This window comes from Neoarius graeffei, chromosome 26 (assembly GCF_027579695.1).
Source record: "Neoarius graeffei isolate fNeoGra1 chromosome 26, fNeoGra1.pri, whole genome shotgun sequence".
In the NCBI taxonomy this organism is placed as follows: domain Eukaryota; kingdom Metazoa; phylum Chordata; class Actinopteri; order Siluriformes; family Ariidae; genus Neoarius; species Neoarius graeffei.
In genome coordinates this window covers 55,649,137-55,669,102 of record NC_083594.1, presented here as the reverse complement: position 1 = coordinate 55,669,102, position 19,966 = coordinate 55,649,137, and the positions used below count along the sequence as shown (strand labels likewise).

At 40.9% G+C, this 19,966-nt stretch overlaps 2 protein-coding genes across 2 annotated transcripts; both read right to left on the bottom strand.

The window, feature by feature from the left end:
- Positions 1-388: 388 nt before the first annotated feature.
- Positions 389-10,893, bottom strand: necap2 (NECAP endocytosis associated 2). The gene is made up of 8 exons (XM_060910864.1): positions 10,741-10,893; positions 9,252-9,352; positions 9,019-9,123; positions 7,361-7,442; positions 7,117-7,225; positions 6,622-6,775; positions 5,512-5,596; positions 389-1,609 (listed from the first exon to the last, which is right to left on the bottom strand). Exons 1-8 carry the CDS (start codon positions 10,830-10,832, stop codon positions 1,567-1,569), a joined length of 771 nt encoding a protein of 256 aa, XP_060766847.1. The 5' UTR covers positions 10,833-10,893; the 3' UTR covers positions 389-1,566.
- A 1,039-nt stretch (positions 10,894-11,932) lies between these two features.
- On the bottom strand, positions 11,933-19,405 carry LOC132874572 (SUZ domain-containing protein 1-like). Its single transcript, XM_060910866.1, has 4 exons — positions 19,187-19,405; positions 18,774-18,823; positions 17,414-17,662; positions 11,933-15,482 (listed from the first exon to the last, which is right to left on the bottom strand). Exons 1-4 carry the CDS (start codon positions 19,235-19,237, stop codon positions 15,392-15,394), a joined length of 441 nt encoding a protein of 146 aa, XP_060766849.1. The 5' UTR covers positions 19,238-19,405; the 3' UTR covers positions 11,933-15,391.
- Positions 19,406-19,966: the final 561 nt, after the last annotated feature.

Below are 19,966 nucleotides of genomic sequence, written 5' to 3'. Positions count from 1 at the left end.
CTCTATATATCATCGATATATCGAGCCGATCTATTCCCTTATTGCAGCCTGGTGAAATTCGCATTGTGTCTCGCCTCAGAACCTGAACTGTAGGTGCTTCATCTCATCAAGAAGCCTCCTCGTTTCCTCTCCTCAGTCATGAGATTATCCTACTGAGGCAGGAGGAAAGCGTACCAGAAGGATTTGCCAAACGAGCTGTCTTCACTAACTGAACACGCGTTTCACAGCTGTGTCGCCTTTCACTGATCACAGAGCTGCTCAACACAAACCCCACGTCATGAGGCATCATATTCAAGCTGAACGAAGCTTCCTGGGTTAATGATCCGTCTTCAAAATGCCGACGTCGTGTGATCCAAACCAGAAGACATCAAACACATGACAAGTGACAGAAAGGGGAAAAAAAAGAGATTTTATTTACAAGTAAAAGTGCTGCTTTACATTTTATACATGTGTTTCTATTGTTAAAGGCACTTGGGAAGAGACTAAATGTGTAAATCCTAATCATGGTCAAGAAAATGAATTCTAGAGCATGATCATAAAAATGCATGTGTGTGTGTGTGTGTGTGTGTGTGTGTGTGTGTAGGGGAGAGAATAAAACCTGTACTGACATAAACAAATGATTTCTGATTAAATGCAATCAGAGAAATGTGAGTTTGCGTCATAAAGGAAAATCAGACCATCACACACACTCGAGCTTCATCCCAGCAGCTGTTCTGCCAGAAATCTGCTCCAGGACATGTTTAGTGTGTGAACTCGGAGCTTTTTGCACTACGAGGCTCAGTAATGAAAGTCTCCAGCCTCTGGTTTAACATGCTGCAAGTGTGTGTGGAGTTACAAATATTTCTGCAGTTTTGCTAACTGACTCCATTGTGTGTAAAAGATTTTGTACAAACTGTTACTTTAAACCTTCAATTTACAAATAAAACTTTCTCTTTTTTAGGTCACTGGTTCCTTCATGGGCCCTAAAATAAAATAATTCAGATCAGCAACTTGGTGTATAAAACCAAAAAGGCTCTGCAAACACACAGGAAAATGAACAGCAACATCTAAAACACTGAGACCAAGGAAAAAGGAAGGTCATGAGATCAAATCCCTCAAGTCCAAGATTTTCATATACTGGTAATTGTATAACCCTCAGCTGCTCGGCTCTGCAAGAGCATTTCACATCGCTCTGAGTAAAAGCGTGAAAGTAAACGACATGATCATTAACGAAGACAAAACAGAAAGCAACAAATGAAAGCAAAAGCCACTGCATGAGAGAAAAAACACTTCAAAAATACTTTTCCTAAACAAAAAAGTGGAATGTGGATCCTCACTCTTTTCAGTGAGCTCAAAACGTACAAACGTGTGCACATGACAATTCACTGAGTGCGTCCGTGTGTGTGTGTGTGAGAGAGAGAGAGATCTCAGATTTCATTCAGTGTTTTCTCTCCAGCTTTTCATCTACCTCTCTCTGAGGGCAAACTGGGTGTGTCCTTATGTAAGAGTGTGCATGTGTGTGTGTGTGTGTGTGTGTGTGTGTATCTTCCTGCCCTCATACACATACGTGTATACCCGTTCACACAATCAAAACTGCACCCATCCTGGTTTCACTGTTTCCTGAGTCGTACTGCACACAGAGAGAGAGAGAGAGAGAGAGAGAGAGAGAGAGAGAGAGAGAGAGAGATTTCAAATTAATGAGTACAAAATATCAAGGACTATGATGAAAAAAAAACCCTGATGAACTGTACTTGAGGGATTTTAGATTTGTTTTGCAGAAAGACAGAACTGCTCAGAAACTGAAACACTTCTTTGACTACTGATCCTGCTGTATGAATAATAATACTAATAATTTTGTAATTTATTTTTTATACAATACCACTAAAGCTGTATTCACATACAGTATATACCGGTACGATAGTGGTATAACTGTATCGATACAAAGTATAGCGGTACAGTTTAGTGCATCTGTCCACACTAGCGAGAAATGTTTGCGGTTTTCTTTCACGGTAGTTGAAATGCACATGCGTGAAATGTTTCCGTGGTTACCGAGTAACTTCCTTCCGAGAATATGGTGGATGAAACAACGTGTGTGTGCTTTTTGTTGTCAATGTACAGTCTGTATTTCTGGTGGTCATTTATTCAGTCGAATCATATAAAACGCGCGAGGCAGTTGAGAAAGAAACAAACGAATCTCCGTTCTTCACTATTTTATTCAGCGAAGACATCGATTGAGGTGTGTGACTTTGCACATTATATTTGTATCGATACAGAACCGCTTCATCTGTCCACACTACAGCGAAGCGCTACAGTACCGATACTGTACCGGTACGAAACCCATACATTTGTGGGTTTCGTACTGATACAGTTATACCGCTACAGTACCGGTATAGATGCTAGTGTGGACAGGTGCTGCGGTACGAAAGTAGTATCATATCGGTACAAAATCCCTAGTGTGGACAGGGTATATATCACTTCTTAAACTTAATCCCAGAAGTTATACAGTGGGGCAAAAAAGTATTTAGTCAGTTACCAATTGTGCAAGTTCTCCCACTTAAAAAGATGAGAGAGGCCTGTAATTTTCATCATAGCTACACTTCAACTATGAGAGACAGAATGAGAAAAAAAATCCAGAAAATCACATTGTCTGATTTTTAAAGAATTTATTTGCAAATTATGGTGGAAAATAAGTATTTGGTCAATAACAAAAGTTCTCAATACTTTGTTATATACCCTTTGTTGGCAATGACAGAGGTCAAACGTTTTCTGTAAGTCTTCACAAGGTTTTCACACACTGTTGCTGGTATTTTGGCCCATTCCTCCATGCAGATCTCCTCTAGAGCAGTGATGTTTTGGGGCTGTCGCTGGGCAACACGGACTTTCAACTCCCTCCAAAGATTTTCTATGGGGTTGAGATCTGGAGACTGGCTAGGCCACTCCAGGACCTTGAAATGCTTCTTACGAAGCCACTCCTTCGTTGCCCGGGCGGTGTGTTTGGGATCATTGTCATGCTGAAAGACCCAGCCACGTTTCATCTTCAATGCCCTTGCTGATGGAAGGAGGTTTTCCCTCAAAATCTCACGATACATGGCCCCATTCATTCTTTCCTTTACACGGATCAGTCATCCTGGTCCCTTTGCAGAAAAACAGCCCCAAAGCATGATGTTTCCACCCCCATGCTTCACAGTAGGTATGGTGTCCTTTGGCTGCAACTCAGCATTCTTTCTCCTCCAAACACGACAAGTTGAGTTTTTACCAAAAAGTTCTATTTTGGTTTCATCTGACCATATGACATTCTCCCAATCCTCTTCTGGATCATCCAAATGCTCTCTAGCAAACTTCAGACGGGCCTGGACATGTACTGGCTTAAGCAGGGGGACACGTCTGGCACTGCAGGATTTGAGTCCCTGGCGGCGTAGTGTGTTACTGATGGTAGCCTTTGTTACTTTGGTCCCAGCTCTCTGCAGGTCATTCACTAGGTCCCCCCGTGTGGTTCTGGGATTTTTGCTCATTGTTCTTGTGATCATTTTGACCCCACGGGGTGAGATCTTGCGTGGAGCCCCAGATCGAGGGAGATTATCAGTGGTCTTGTATGTTTTCCATTTTCTAATAATTGCTCCCACAGTTGATTTCTTCACACCAAGCTGCTTACCTATTGCAGATTCAGTCTTCCCAGCCTGGTGCAGGTCTACAGTTTTGTTTCTGGTGTCCTTTGACAGCTCTTTGGTCTTGGCCATAGTGGAGTTTGGAGTGTGACTGTTTGAGGTTGTGGACAGGTGTCTTTTATACTGATAACGAGTTCAAACAGGTGCCATTAATACAGGTAACGAGTGGAGGACAGAGGAGCCTCTTAAAGAAGTTGTTACAGGTCTGTGAGAGCCAGAAATCTTGCTTGTTTGTAGGTGACCAAATACTTATTTTACTGAGGAATTTACCAATTAATTCATTAAAAATCCTACAGTGTGATTTCCTGGATTCTTTCCCCCCATTCTGTCTCTCATAGTTGAAGTGTACCTATGATGAAAATTACAGGCCTCTCTCATCTTTTTAAGTGGGAGAACTTGCACAATTGGTGGCTGACTAAATACTTTTTTGCCCCACTGTATATCTGTTTAGTAATTTTTTTAATTTGTTGATGTTCGAAATCTACTTCAGCCATTTTGTTAAAAAAAAAGTGGTGCAAGATATTAAACACACAAATATTCTTAAAACTGAAGAACAGAAACATTATTAAAGTTGAGTTAGTTCTGTCAGTGATGCCTGGTGCACACGAGAGGATTTTCAACTCAACTGAATTTAACAACGTGGGAGACGACAGACATAACAGGTTCAACTCTCTCTTTTTAAAAAAAATTTTTAATGAAAAGAACACAAACTAGATGACTCGGTCAAGACGCAGAACCACACACTTGGCAACTTTACTAAAACAAAGTGATGATTCCAGGGACTTTGAATCTCACAGAAAGTCATGTGATCAAACATGACTTCGGAGCAAAATAAACATGGAGGCGGCCCGCCATCATCAACTGGTTGCACTTGTGCGTGCGTGCATGCTTTGCAATGAAAAACAAAATATGGCACAGAAAATCAGCCCAATTATCCTCCAGTGTGGGGCCAGGCTAAGGCTACATCCACACGACAACGGCAACAAGATTTTTTTTTTTTTTTTTAAATATCGCGTCCACATGGGCAACGGATCAGTTACATTTCAGGTCCATATGGCAACGGAACGCTTGCTGAAAACGATGCAATACACATGCCACACCTCTAGGTGCGCTGTAAGACGGTCCCACTGGAGACACCAGAACAATAGAAGAAGTAGACGCATGCGCATAAATCCCTTCTTCTGTAGCTTTAGCCACATAAAAAGTTTTGATTATTAATCAGTAGCGTAAAACGAAAGACACGGAAAGAGGAATGAATGGGGGTAGATGGAAGCCGGTACGCCAACATTCTGATATCCTCCAGAATTCTTTAATGGTCCGGAATAAATTGAATGCTACACGTTGATGGATTACTTTCTTCTACACCCTTTTTGAGGAATGTATTGTCGGACTTAAACCAACATCTGAAGAGGCTCCTTTTTTTCCTATTTTTGCTGGCGGGATTGGTTTTGTTTTTGGAAAGCGCACGGGCGGTGCGCGGTTTTGGTTACTGCTTCCGCAGTGTTTGGACTAGTTATAGGATTTGTTGACAACTCGCATCGAGTTCGTTACACTTCTACCCGGCGTGAAGCACTGACAGTCATGTGGTTGTGATGTCATCGTAAACAAATCCGTTCTACTCATCCAGACGACTTCGCAACGGGGCCGTTGCCAGATTTTTCCACTCTGGAACCCGTTCTCAAAAGATTTCGTTTTGGGGCACCCAAAACGCCGGTGCCGTGTGGACGCCAGGCCGAAACGATAAACAATTTTATCAGATTCACCTGAATCCGTTGCCATGTGGACAGGGCCTAAACCTTCCTGAAACAGCCCTAATGAAAACAAAACTCCCTCACACACCCCTCCCCCCCAGGGTTCTGATACTGACCCTGATCCAGCAGCAGTGAAATCCCCCCACAGGTCCTGAGACACCTGAGTTTGAGGAGCCGGAGCTCCAAAATCCAGCAACAACCCTGCAGAGAGAGAGAGAGAGAGAGAGAGAGAGAGAGAGAGAATCACCAAAGTTATGTCCACATTAATACATCTTAGATTTGAAAATATAACCACCTCTATCCAGAAGAGTGTTTTAGCTCCGGATCAGAAATAAGCGCCTTCCACATTAACACGCCCGAAAACACACATCGCATGACCATTCATGTACACTGGGTATGTGTGTGCCAGTATAAACAGGAAGCAGATTGTCAACACTGCAGTCATTTGCTTAGTTGCAGAAAATTCTAGAAATGAGGAACAGCAATCATGAAAATGAAGACTAGTGATTTCTTTGCTTGGAGCATTATTGCAGAATTTAACCTCACAACACCTGCGAGCAAAGACAACAAGGTCAGCCATGCTTGTAATTCGTTATCCGTGTTGCAGCCACCACTGGTAGCTGAGGCTGACGCCGTTTGTTTTGTTCTGGAAAAAGGTCATGTGACAGGACAAAACACAAAACGATCGTTTCCAAACGTCTCCATTTCTGTCTGTTCAAACGCTAAACTGGAGTTTTCAAACTAAAACGAGGCTGGGGCGTTTACGAAAGCCTCCGTTTTAGGGCCTCGGAAACTCCAGAGTCATGCGGACGCCAGAGAGAAACGGCACAAGAGTGATGCGTTTTAAAACTAAAGCGTATTAATGTGGACGTCTCCGATGACTGTGGAGATCTTCAGTCTTATTTCACACAGGTGTAGCTGCAGGTTTTCATTCCAGCCAATCAGGAGCTTCACCTGATTCCATTTTACGCCCCAATCAGCGATCAGCCTGCGTGTGTCCCGCGTGGCTGGAATGGATGTCTGCAGCTCCACCCTGGCCCTGTGTGGATAGAACTGAACCACGCTGGAGTCGAGTCAGAAGAAAATCTGAAATACTGAATATCACGGTCATATCATGGAGGTTGTTCAGAAGTCGACTCTGAAATCTCTGATTAATGAACTGGATTCGAGTGTGCTGTGAGAGGACATGCTTTAACCAGAGAGAAAATTTATTTGATGAATATTACCCATGCTCTGCTGAGTGGGTGCAACAGTCTGGTGGGCGGAGCCAGGAGGAGGAGAGAGGAGTCCACCACTTTTCCCACCAGGAGGTGGTGGGAGCAGACCCCCAGTGCCAGCGGGACGAGATTTAGCTCCCGCTGTGTCCTTTTTCTTCATGTTCTGAGGCAGAGAGAGAAACGTGTTGGGTGCTCAGGTTCACAATCTGTTCATCATGCCAACAGCTAATCGTTCTGTTTATACACACCGAACAGTTTTGTGTATAATTTGGGATTTCACCACACTGCCTCTCTCTCAGCACTGGTCAATGTTAGTAAGACATTTTTGGTTCTGGGTGATTTGTTGGGGCAATTTGAAAGAATTTTCTGGATTTAATTTTAGAAAGAGATTAAAATCCCAACATTTTCAGATGGTGTCAATAAACAAGTGAGGACTGGATGCATCATCAGGACTTAATCCATGTTTTCTCTCTCTCTCTCTCTCTCTCTCTCTCTCTCTCTCACCCCAAGGCTGATCTTGATGGTCTGTCCCTCTTTAAAGCCAAGGTCCAGTTTAGGAGCTGTGCTCTGATTGGCTTCCTGTCTGGCCAGTTCACCTTCCTGTTTCACCCACCTGAAACACAAGAGAGAGATAAACTTAAATTAAATAATTTAACATCAGTCAGTTGGAGTTTCTTTTCCTTTACAGTATAAAACGCTGTGGTGTGTGGGTGTGTGCAGAAAGCGCCGTATTGTCTCACTGACTCACTTAAAATGGTCCTGCAGAGCCACGTTAAAGTCAAACGAGTCTCCACGGTCAGCAAAGCCGATCCCAATGAACGCGTGCCTTCCTGAAAAAAACAAACACAACAAGATGATAGTAATTACACTGTAATAGCAAAAAATAAATGCTTAACAAATCAGTGCTAATATCTATTGAGTGTGTGAAATTATTTAATGTTCAGAGTCCCAAATTCACTGAACAAACAACTGAATAACACTCGCAAAGAGAAGAGAAAGAGAGATACTTTAATTCTAAAATATTTCAAAAGCTTAACAGTTCGAAAGTGTCATAAAGGTCATGAGTGAAGTAATGGAGCTACGGTGTGAGTAAAATAAACTCATGAACAAGTCGCTCACAACAGCCCTCAATTATCAATCTAGCTTAGAAACCAGCGCAGACCTGAGTGCGGAAATCATCATATGGCCGAGTTCATGCAAGATTCATTAAACATTCATTAACTCGCCAGTCACAGTATAAAGATGACAGGGCGTTGATAAATGTGGTGGCTGAAAACCATCGTCATTTCAATAATCACCACATCCCTAAAAACATTCTCAGTTTAGAGGCTGCACCCTGAGAGAGACTTTACAACAAGGAGATGTGTAATTTGAATCCTCTCCGCCCTCAAAATAGAAGCTCTAACATCTCAAATCCAACGGAATGAATTATAGTGGTGTTCAGACCTCAGCATGAACAATAAATGAATGCCTTTCTACAAAAGCAAGTTTGTGGACAAACCAGCCTGAAGCCACACAGAGAGAACACATGTCCTCTGCTCCTCATGCTGCCATACCACCACCCTGGATACCTTAGAGACGAAAGCGACTTAATAGCCACTTGTCACTCTTGATTGATTGATTGATTGATTGATTGATTGATTAATTAATTAATTAATTAATTAATTAATTAATTAATTAATTAATAATCAGTTTAATTAATAAAAAAGGGGGGTCAGGGAACCTGACTCCTGAAAAACCCTGCCGTGTTATACAGATGTGTAGATGTCTTCTCACAGAGCCAGATGTGCCACTGGCAAAGCTCTTGTTTTAAACAGATGACTGAATAAACATCGAACCCGTCACATTGTAAATCAGTGAGCCCACCCACTGCTATTAACTGCTTGTAATATTACCAGTAGAAAGTAAGCCATCTCAAAACGAAAGAGAAATTAATCTTACGCCAAAAACTGTTAACCGTTCACATATTTGTAAACATTTTGAAAATATGTTAGGAATATAAGACACAATCAATGTAAGCCTTTACAAAGTATAACTTTTTGCCAGACGTTACATATTTTTAAGTGATGAATAAAGGATGTGGCTACATGTGCTTAGATGCCAGTTAATATACGCTCTAATAACAATTCACCACTCAGTCAGATTTACTCTGCTGCACTACACGTCCGTGCGGACTCAAAACCCGTGTACATGAGGTGAGACTCACGTCCACACTGATAAAGGCTGAGCTTTTTGTGAAAATGACCAAATGCCCAGTTTTCTGCTGTACGTTCGTTTCATAAATGAAAGCCAATAAGTGGGCAAATTTAAAAAAAAAAAAAAAAAATCCCTGTTGCTAGGCAACAAGGAATGATGAGTATTAATAATTAAAAACACACACTAACACTTTAATAACAGTGTTATTACCACTTCCATCTTCAATCTTGATCACAAAATAACGACTGGAATCTGTGACGGCTTCCACGGATGGACCGGGATACTGATCTACTGGAGCCTGCGCAAACAGCTCACCTGCACACACACACACACAGCGTCAGAACCTGGGCAGACAACCGATATAAGAACACTTGCAAAGACATACAGACACATGAGACATCACAGTCTCAGTCAGACGTGCTTGCTCTCATACACACACACACCTGTGTTCCTGTCCTCCAATTTGATAAACGCAATTTTGGCCTTTGCTGTGATCTTCATGCGGCCGCTCCAGGCCGGCTCGTCCAGCTTCCAGTCAGCAGCACTGCATAACAAACACTAATCACATTAAAGCAGCAGTATGTGACTTTATATTAACTATTAATGATTAAGCCAGCACAGAAAAACCTGCACTCTTGCACTGCTGATTGTCATCCAGGAAAGTTAAAGGCTAATTTCTTCAATCTTGAGATTTGCTGGTTCAGACTGAGGGACTCAGTCCTCATTATGGACTGACTGCACAATCTGAACACTTCATAAATGTGTCGTAACTCATCCCCTTACAGTCATGGCATTAACTGATGCTACAAAACCCAATGTTTTTATGTAACTTGCTCTCCTAGAGATGCTTTCAAAATCCCAAGTCACATACTGCTACTTTAAATTCACAGTCAAATCAACCTTTATACTGATTACCTCAAGACTTTCTGCAGCAGCATCTTTAGTAATCAATTTGCCTTATGTCATGTCTATATTCAGTAATAATTAATGCAGGTTAAAATTTCATTTGGACTCTATCCTGAGAGGTAAGATATTTAATTTCCTGGTACATGACAATCGCTTCACGTTAGTTATGTGTATTTTATTCTGTCTCAGTGATAATTCCTTGTGTCTATTCCTTCTAAAAGGTGATGGGCTGATGAACAGTTTTCAATCTACTGCACCAGATGTTTGCATCACGTGAACAGGTGATAATTAAGCAAGTGTCAGTGATACAAGTTACAACAAGTCATTATTTATAGAAAAGTAAACGTTGATGGTATTGTGCAGAGATGAATATTAAGCTTCATCCCTGTAGCTGCTGAATTACATTTTTAAATTGTTTTATTACTACTGATTTATTACACTTCTGTTTGTGTTAAATTTCTTTGAAATGAATATTTTACTGTAAAGCTCGTCGGGAGGCTTTTAATATGCTGTGAATTAATATTATGAAATATTAATAAACGGGTTTCATGTCAGCGCGTCCACACGGTCCATCCGGGCCACCGTACTCCGTCAGGTCTCGTGCCATTAACCATCAGTTCCCGAATTCTAATTATGTTTTTACACTAACATTTTTAGTTAGCGTTCAAAAGGAAACACTCACCTCGACTCACAATATAAAAGTGATGAATCTTTTTTTTTATTATTTTTTAATTATTTCGACCTCTTTTGCCTTGTTAGGGTGAAAAAACCTGTAATTAGCAACAAGCTAACACAACTCTAGAAAACTCCAGTCACGAGCAGTTTTACTCGCGCGCTCTTATTAAAAAGTATACATTTATGCAAATTCCGTGTATGTCACAGCGACCCAATCACTGCCTTTTATTCCTCGATTAATTAGCATATGTATGATCATGCCGGAACTTTGACATCCGTGTCACCGAGCTCGAGCTCCCCGGTGAGGGGGAAAGTGTCGTTAATGAAGTTATTAGGCTTCGTCAAACTCACCGATATCCCCGATTCGAAGCCCGGGGAGGAATCCTGTACACGTGTACCTCCGGTTTAACGCACAGAATCGACTCGTATGTGTCATCCGCCATCCTGCTGTTTTCACAAACTTCTCAGTCAGCTCACCTGAGCAACAACAGCGAGGAAGTGTGCAGGGCATTTCCGGTCTAACACCGACTGCCAGAAAGTACAGAATAAAAGTCACAGAGCTGTGTCTGAAATCTCCCTACAGGGAATGAAACACGGCTATAAAACGGGTCCTGTCTAGTGCACTTTATTTCCATTTAGGATTGAGCCCTGATCAGAGCCCGACTTTAATCATGCCTGAGAAAGTCTGAAATAACAGTTTAGAATTTTTAATAACTATTTTTAATTTCTATTAGATATTATTTACTATTTTACATGTACTTCCCATGCATTATTTGCAAAGATATCTATCAATCAAATATTAACTGGTTTCAAAGCACTTTCAAACATCCTGTTTCTCTGGAAACTGTAGCCTCCGTTTGATTTTTTTATGACCCTCTACTAAATACATATTTCAGTCCAAAAAGTTTTAAGTGCCTGCTACATAAATTAAACAACCAACAATAAACTGAAATGAAATCTGTAAATGCAAATTATAAAAAAAAATAGTAGGCTACTTTAAAAGAGAATTTTAAAAACACAGAAAAGGCAAAAGTATGTGCACCCCAGACTATCAGAGTCCTTGTTGAACGACTCAGTCCAGATTTATTCCTCTTTACTGTTGTTATAATGAGCTCCACTCTAAGGTCTGGGAAGGCTTTCCACTAGATTTTGGGGCGTGGCTGTTGGGATTTGTGTTCATTCAGCTCCAAGAGCATTAGTGAGGTTGTTGGGATGTTGAGGTTGAGGAGAGGTGTTCAGTGGGGTTGAGTTCAGTCAGGGCTCAGTGCAGGACACTCGAGTTCTTCACTCCAACCTTCGCACACCACGACTTTATGGAGCTCGCTTTGTGTACAGGAGCATCGTCATGCTGGAACCAGTTTGGACTCTTAGTTGCAGTGAAGGGAAACCGTAATACGACAGAATACAGAGACATTCTATACAACTGTGAGCATCTGACTTTGTGGAAGAACCACATATGGGTGTGACGGTCAGGGGGACATATACTTTTGGTAGTATAATATGGTTAACAATGCACATAAAATGAACATCTGTAGAGACAAGGTTAATCCTCCAGAATAAAGTTTATTTCTGAGCAGACAGATGGAGTTGGTAAACCTCAGTGCAGAGAAAGAATCAGAGAAAAAAAAAATGACATCAGACAACACACTAAACAAGGCAAAGAACTGTGGGGAAAAAACACTTCGACTGAAGCCCAAATCCTCATGAAGGACGTAATTATTGTTTATGAATCCTCACGAACACTCCTGAGTCACAATAATTTACAGTTTGTCCTGATTAGAGATGGGAATCAGCTCCTGACCCACCCCCACCACAACGGGATCAAATATCAAAATCAGTCACATACAGGGTTCTTCAGTCAAGGTTAGGGTTCTCAGCTTATTAAAAACGGGTTCTTCAGAACTCTTTCTGTTCGCCATTAAATCTGTCAGCGTGGTAACTGGAGAACATGTCAGGGTTCTAGATTTGGTCTTTGTGTGCAAGCAGTGATTGTTATGCTGAAGATGCTTTGTATTTAGTTCTATGAAAATACATTTTCTGTCAGTCAGAGGAATCCCTGCCAGGACTCAAAAACGTGGTCTGATATCTTTAGGAGTACGAGAACCAACTCAGCGTGACTCCACTCCTGTTAGAATCTGGAACAGATTTCTATTCTCTACAACGGCCCTTCTTTTACTGAGAACAGAGAAACATAAAGGTGAGAAAGTCCAGTCACTTCTTTTACTCTATTACGAGTGGACATTTTAAGATGACGAGGAAAACTTTAGTTAAAAAAAAAAAACCCCACATTTTAGAGAGCATAAGGATTGGGATCAGATAGGAGGAGGAGGAGAACTTTATATTTCAGGTCATTTTGCAAAAAAAATTCACAATTTCCTCCTGACCCTAAATGAATGTAGTTGATGATGATATGTGACCGGTCTGGTGTGAGAAGTCTGCACTCTCCCCTCCTCGTCTGGCTCAACACAGCTACATGCACAACTGTGTACATTTCACGCTTGGCCAGACAGTTTGTTCAGTGGGTCTGAATCTGGATCACGAGTGTTCAATGAGGATTCAGTGACTTTTGAATGCGTGAACGCATCAGAGATCAAAAACAAAAACCTATAAGACAAAAAAAAAAAAAAAGTGAGTGGAAACTGAGTGGAAAACAATATTTAATACATGATCTGTTTGGGTCAAGTCTCAGGTCAGTTAAAGAGAAGTGAAAAAGAGGCTTGTGAAGATTTATGCAGTGACAACTTCCTGTGTGCAGACAAACACCTGTCTCTGAGTACAGGAAGTGAAACTCTTGTCTATAAGCAGGATTAATCCGGGCTCAAAGGCGAGTCTCATGAGGCAGTAGATAAAAATAACAAGTGGCATTTACTTTAAGGAGACTTTCATCAAAAAAAAAAAAAAAAGGGGGTCTGGAAAACAGCACAGGGTTTGGGATTTTTTTTTTTTACAGTGCAAGAAATGAAACTGTGCCATTCCCAGAGCAATGAGATGGATTTAATTCAAACCATGACACTTCAAAAACAAGATCAAGGCTGAGAAATCATAGCGAATTAGCCAAACCATGGTCTGGCTGCAGAAAGATCAGGAATAAAAAGCTCTACAACTCAAATAAACAGACAAATACTTTTTCACCACACACGTTTAAATAACGAGCTTGAAACATTGAAACATGAGTTGGATTACGTTCAGAAAATAAATCTGTTCTGAGGAATCTGACTGGAGTTTATTTTAGTTAAAGGGCTGTTGCAAGAAACCTGTCTGAGATTTCAACCCCAGGGCTGGTTTAGATCTGCTTCGTGTCGTAATAACCATAAACACTCGATGGAGAAAGAAAAGAAGGCAGAAGTGAAAGGATACTGTCTGAAATCACTAAGCCAGAATAAGCAGCTTAAAAACAAGCCTTTAACTCTGTCCTTAATGACGGAACACTCGAGTCACGTCTCGTGTTATTACTAGATTATCACCTGCTTTTGGTCAAACTCACAATTTCTATTTTATTTAAACAACTCCTTCTGATTGTCGTGATTTACGACTAAAGCGAACAATTAACCAAGTGAGCAGGGAGCTGTTTGGTTTCGAGACAGACAGAGTAAAGACACAGTGACAGCAGAACCGACAGAGAACCATCCAGAACATCAGCGTTTCCATCAGACGTTTCAATCAGAAAAGATGCCGTCTGACCAACTGAAACGCCACGGAACATTTCCACAGAAGTGTGTTGCCTCTGTGGAACCTCTCCATAAACACATCCACACTCATCCCACAAGGTTTTCTTTTTGTTTGTTTTTTTTAAACAAATGACTTCCGTTGTGACTAAAACAGACTGGAATAAAACCAATCACTTCCATCTTCAGTCATTAAGAGTGCAGATGCTGAACTGCGCTGTTTAATCAGATTGCAACGAGCACAGGAGCAAATCCGTTTTCTCTCACTCACGTTTACTTAAAAGAAAAAATACTTCAAACAAAAATAGGCACAGAATAAGGTGACAGTTTTCCAGCTGTATTCCCGACCCCCTGCCCAGTTTACATTATTGCTGTGTAAGTATTACTGCATTATTTCACCAGCCATCAACATTCAGGTAAAAATGAAACGTCCACAACGTCTCCCTTCCCTCGGATTTAACCGATGAAGTCTCTTTGCTTTTTTCAGAGGCTAATGTCACGAACAGGTACTGGAAGGACTGTACATGGCTTCCAGTTGAGCATGAGGCACTAAACCTGTGGGTCAAACAGCCAAACTTCCATCTTTCTTCCTCACACAGTTTGGCATGGTCGAATGTTTTGTGGACATTTCATCTTTGGACAAACGTTTGTTTAAAAAGACCCTCTGTTCAACATGATCATTACTGTATTGTCAGTGAAACATATCATAAAGGGACAGGTTTATTTCCCCCCCCGGAAACTTCTGGAGCTCAGAAGGGTGTTCATGCGCCCTTGTCCACACCCCCTCTCCCCGGTTCGTCAAATCATCAGCTCAACTGAACTTCGCTGGATGACCCTTTGGAGGCCGAGATGACATCAAGAGTACGCATTAGGAGCTGAAACTTCCCAGAAGGCATTGCGGCCTTTTGAAAAAGGGAAAAAACAGCCAATTGTGTTGTAAAAATTCTCAAACAAAATTACCACACGTTTAAAAAAAAAAAAAATACTTTCAATTAGCTCATATTGTACACACTAGGCGTTTAACATGCGAGTCATCCAGCCAGGTCGTGAGACGATATGACTGTCGAGAGTTTAAAGGAGGACACTCAGCTGCACCGCTGGTTCGCGCACGTCTGAGTCGTCAGGGGAAGTCGACAAGGGCACTTTGAACCGTACTGGAACACCGCAGTGATTCCTGCCTGGACCCTGGTGAGCATTACTGAGAGACTCACAGTGGACACACCTAAACAGTGATCACACGGTCATTACGTCCTCCCTCACTTAGACTGAGGAGGAGACGGACGAGCGATCTTGACTGAAGCGACTCTCGTTTTCTTTACGTCCCCAGTGCTCACTGTCTATCTGCTGAGGCGGAACCCTGCCGTGCCATCCGGCCCCCGGGGCTGCCGAATAACGTTACTGTTCGACTGGAGCAACTCCGACACTGATCTGAGGGGACAGAAAGAAGAGGAGGAAAAAAATCATGGCGTTAAAAGCAGGACCAAAGCATTATTAAAAAGCCTAGTGGTCTCATCTAACAACAAACATCACATTCAGCGCTTTTGTACAAAGCAACACCGTCAACATTGGACAAACTGAGGTGTCACAGGTGGCTGTTTGAAACATCATTATACTGGAAGCTGCTTAAATGAGCCATATTACTTTACAGAGATAAGCCCCACCCTGTTTATTTACAGCACGGGGCAAATGTGTTATGCAGACACAGGCTTAGCTAGCGAGCCGTGCAGCCATATTTTACACGGCCAAGTCACAAAAAACACGGCCATAAATCCCCAGACAAGGCCTATAAATTTTATATTAACCCATGCTAAACAAAATTGTGAAATTTTGTTGTTTTGTGAAGTAATTTTGCACATTTCTGTGAACATTTTTGTCGATGGTCAGCAGTTTCCCGGGGCCTGCCCGGCACGCTTTCCATAGATCGAGAAAAATCTAATTTACCGCAAAAAATGTAGCGTTCTTATTATTCAGACTTTGAAATGGGGCTTGAACGGAAGCAAAATACTACGAGTTTTGAGAACTTCGCTGGTGAAACTCGGCAGGTTTAGAATGAGTAGGTCATGTATTAAGATAAATATCTTTGCAAGTTTTCTTCATCATACAAGCATGATAAACATTAACAGAAACTTTATACCTTTCCTGTGTGTCCACTGCCAAATATTATAGTTTTTAAATAACCTAAATTAGATGAAACATAAAACTCATCCCCTTCCTCAGTCACACTGGACTCGGCGCTGAGAGCCCACTTACACATTCATAAAAGACTGTTCCCATGGTAACGGCATGATAATCACTTTCACTCTTTTGGTTCCTCTTTCGCCAAAATTTGCATTATCTTAAATAGTTCTTTCATAAACTACCATTATTATTGAATTTTTTGTATTGTTTACAGTATTTACATTTCAAGTAACTATAGGAAAATTTCCTTTCATTTGTAACTTAATTTCACTTATTTTTAACTCCTGTTTATTGCACTTAACAGAATCAAAATGATTCCTAACACTTTGTGATGCATCATTTGCATGATGTATATTTTGTAAAATCAAAACTTGTTACAGGTATCTATTATTTTCAGTTTTTTTATATATATATATATATATATATATTTTTTTTTTTTTTCTTCATAATATTAATCTTCAGAGTCGGCTGAATCTCATTTGTTATCTTTGTTGTATAGATTAAAAGATGCATTGTGTGTAATAGGACTTGATTGCAGCAATTTGTATTTTGTCTTAAGTGCATGAGAAGTTATAATTTAAGGTTTCTGCTTTTACTGCAGGAATTTGTAGAAGATTTTATTGATAATTACAGTGATTTGTAAAGTTCTGGTTAATGAATAAGAAACTAAATTTAAACTGTGTTATAACATTTTATTAAGTTAGTAAATATGTATGTTAAATGCCTAATAAAATAATTCACACTTAAAATTAACTCTTTCATTTCTTTTTAAAGCTCAGCTGCAGCTCCAGAAGTCACCAGACTGAACCAAAAAAGATGAAGTTTTCAAAATTTGCCCCCCCGCTTCCCAATCCTGGCTAAGCCCATCTGGAGAGAATCTGATTAGATGCAAATCAGACAAGTACAGAATGAATCATCTGAAGTCAAACTCTGAAGAAGTTTTTGTAGATATGATAAACTGTGATATTAAAAACTTGTATCTGGAGCACAAAGAGACTCGAAAGCTCCAGTGATGCGCAATAAAATCAGACAACTCCACGGAAATCCAGGACTGTGATAAAATGACGACATAATCAATGACAAAAGTTTAACTAAACTAACTCCAGACGAACATCCAGTAAATCAACAGCACTCGAAGGACAGACAACTGAAAGAAAGTCCCGCACGTCTTCATGTCTCACCTGTCCGAGTCTTCTCTTTCCCGCTCAGGTTCTTCAGCACTAGCGCTCCCCAGAATCCTCCTCCTGGCCTCGGCGTACTCGGCCTCTCTCTGTTTCAGAGATTTGGGTTGCTGTGCGGGTCGAGCGCTCGTACCCTGAGTGTTCAGGACACCGTTACTGGGAGGACGCTTCAGGATACGGATCTGAGGAGGAGGAGCCGCGGGCAGGGACTCGTCCTGAATCACCACGCCCGTCTTCACAGGAACACTTCTGATAAAGAACAGAGCAGAACATCAGAACCATGTCATCCACACGACCCAAAACGCAACACTGAATACTGAATTAACTGTCTGGATAATTTATAATGTAGTTTGTTAAAAAGCATTTTAGGTCTACAATCAATCAGAGACTGTACTTTTTTTTAAATGTGTACAAATTCTCGTAGTCGGTGTGACGTCACGAACACATGACAACAGGCGCCATATTTGACTAGGTGAAAACATGCTTTACCCAACTTTGTTAGTGTTCAGTGTTTTAGTAAGATTTTGTTAGTTTTAGCTTAATATACTCGCAGAATGTCCTACCAGTATCAAGATAGTTTAGCTGCTGAGGATCTAGCTCGTTATAAATTGAAAATCAATCATTGTTGTTGGACTGGAGTTATGTCCGTGCAAGCAAGGGTGGGACAGGTGTCAAAACAATGGTGACTTACAGGTTTTTGCAGACAGATTTATATTATGAAGCGTCAGCAAGTTTTCATAATGTTTATTGTGACAAATTCACCTATTACTGCTCATTTGTCGGCAATTAACTCATACAATAACAGAGCTGTTACTATCACTAAGAACTCATGTCTATTATAAATTATTTTCTTCACTTACCATTGATGAAATGACGACCACATGCATATGTATAGTTAGATTTGGGTTCCCATAACTTTCCATAGTTAACAGATCCATCAGCTCTCACTTCACACCTGTTTACAGCCCTCAGCCATTTTTCTCTCCTTTTACCCGATAATGGTATCATATGAAACTTTAAACCTTCATTTTTTATTGAATTGGCTGTACAGCCTGCTACACAACACCCTTTAGGCATGCTAATACACAAACAGGCTTCTCCCTCCCTTTCACCTAAACCAATATGGCGGCTGGGTTGTCATGGAAGTCACATGACCAGTGACCCGGATGTCCGACTTCGAGAATTCAGAACGGTGCTTTGACTCGTTCGCGCCTGAGAATCGACTCCGTTGATTCATTTTGAAAAAGAGTCGTTCAAAATGAAAGAATCGTTTTCTTTAGGCACAGACAACCCGCTGTTATTTACCGTATTAATATTATGTTATTTTAAAGAGGAGAAGATGTGAAACAGAAAGACTTACTCAGATTTCTGACTGATTTTCAGCTTGGCTTCGAGTCGCCTCTCGATTTCCTGCAAACACAAGCAATCGCTGTAATCCGACTCCTTTTAAGACCCTGAGACTCGCGATGACGCTATTATTAGCTCGTTAGCTCACACCGGCGGCTAGCGGGTGCTAAGTAACACGATTAATACAAAAATCATAAATATGGAATAAAGACAGAAAATATCCACAAGTACACAGATAAAAATACTTTGTGTTAATCTGCGGTCATATTTCACAGCAGACAGTCTCTGAACAGGAACAAACCTCAGCTAATCGACTAAGCAACAGATGCTAACAGCAGTTAGTTGTTGTGGTGAGCAGTGAGGCCTGTGAGCCTCCACAACACGCTAATGGAAGCAAAACATTTTCCTCTAAATTAAGTGTCTTACTCCGCTATCCGCTGCTTCTTCCCAGTTATCGAACACGTCTTCATCCTCCATGATGAGTGCGCTAACAGCTGTTTAGCCACACTGGCTAACAAATCGAGAAGAACTCTACACGCCTCTCTCGCATACTTTTATTTTTGGTAAATTGTTGTGACGGGTGGGAAACGAGTCGCGCCCCCTGGCGGCTCACTGAGGCAGTGCTTTTATTATTCTTTTTTAAGCGCGAGCTGCTGGTGGAAAACACAAGACAGGCATCCTCCATCCTGAAAGATAAAAAAGAATACTTCTGCATTTTCTCTGTAAAATGAGTGAACGATTAACGTGATTTGGGTTTATTCAGTTCAGCACATAATCTGAGAAATCATTTTGCTCCCAGTTGTCAGCTCTTGTATTTTCTCTCTTCATAAATACTCAGATTTCCAGTAATGATTGTTCTACATACTTTAAGTTGAAATATGGTATTTTTGTTATTATTTAAAAATCATATTTTTTATTTTATTTATCTACAGATATCATGTAATCTCTTACTTTTTAATTACAACGTTTTATGACAATATTGTATTACAATGCTTTGTGGTTTGTTCATTAGGAACATCTCATCTCATCTCATTATCTCTAGCCGCTTTATCCTTCTACAGGGTCGCAGGCGAGCTGGATCCTATCCCAGCTGACTACGGGCGAAAGGCGGGGTTCACCCTGGACAAGTCGCCAGGTCATCACAGGGCTGACACATAGACACAGACAACCATTCACACTCACATTCACACCTACGGTCAATTTAGA